This window comes from Phalaenopsis equestris, unplaced genomic scaffold, assembly GCF_001263595.1.
Source record: "Phalaenopsis equestris unplaced genomic scaffold, ASM126359v1 Scaffold175686, whole genome shotgun sequence".
Classification (NCBI taxonomy): domain Eukaryota; kingdom Viridiplantae; phylum Streptophyta; class Magnoliopsida; order Asparagales; family Orchidaceae; genus Phalaenopsis; species Phalaenopsis equestris.
This window is the reverse complement of record NW_018195635.1, coordinates 1-412: the sequence shown is the minus strand read 5'-3', so window position 1 is coordinate 412 and position 412 is coordinate 1. Positions and strand designations below refer to the sequence as shown.

The 412-nt window shown below is 52.2% G+C and overlaps 1 protein-coding gene across 1 annotated transcript; it reads left to right on the top strand.

Moving 5' to 3' along the window:
* Positions 1-32: 32 nt before the first annotated feature.
* On the top strand, positions 33-401 carry LOC110034230 (BTB/POZ domain-containing protein At3g49900-like; the record flags this gene model as incomplete). The annotated part of the gene is made up of 1 exon (XM_020738511.1): positions 33-401. A coding segment is annotated over exon 1 (366 nt), but the record flags the coding sequence as incomplete, so codon positions are not given.
* Positions 402-412: the final 11 nt, after the last annotated feature.

Here is a 412-nt window from a genome sequence, read left to right as displayed (position 1 = left end):
TTTAATTTTTAATTTTTTTATCTCCGTTTAAAAATATGTCCGTGCAGACCAACAACGGAAGGCTCACAGAGGAGGAGAAGCTACGCATCTGCCACACAATAGACCTTACAAAGCTCTCGCATCACCTTCTCATGCAACTCGTCCAAAACTCCTCCTTTCCACTCCGCTTTATATTAAAAGCCATGCTCCACTCCCACCCCCCCACCACCACCACCAAAACCACCACTCTCAGCGACTTGCTCGATCGCGATGCCGCCGCCCGCCAAGCCTCCAACCTCGCCATTCGCATTGAAAGCCTCGAACGCGACGTTGCCGGCCTCCGCCGCCATCTCCGTTTATCCGAAGAGAAACAGCTCGAGACGGAATCCGCCGGTCAAACCATAAGCTTTCGGTTTATTCATGCGGATGCCGG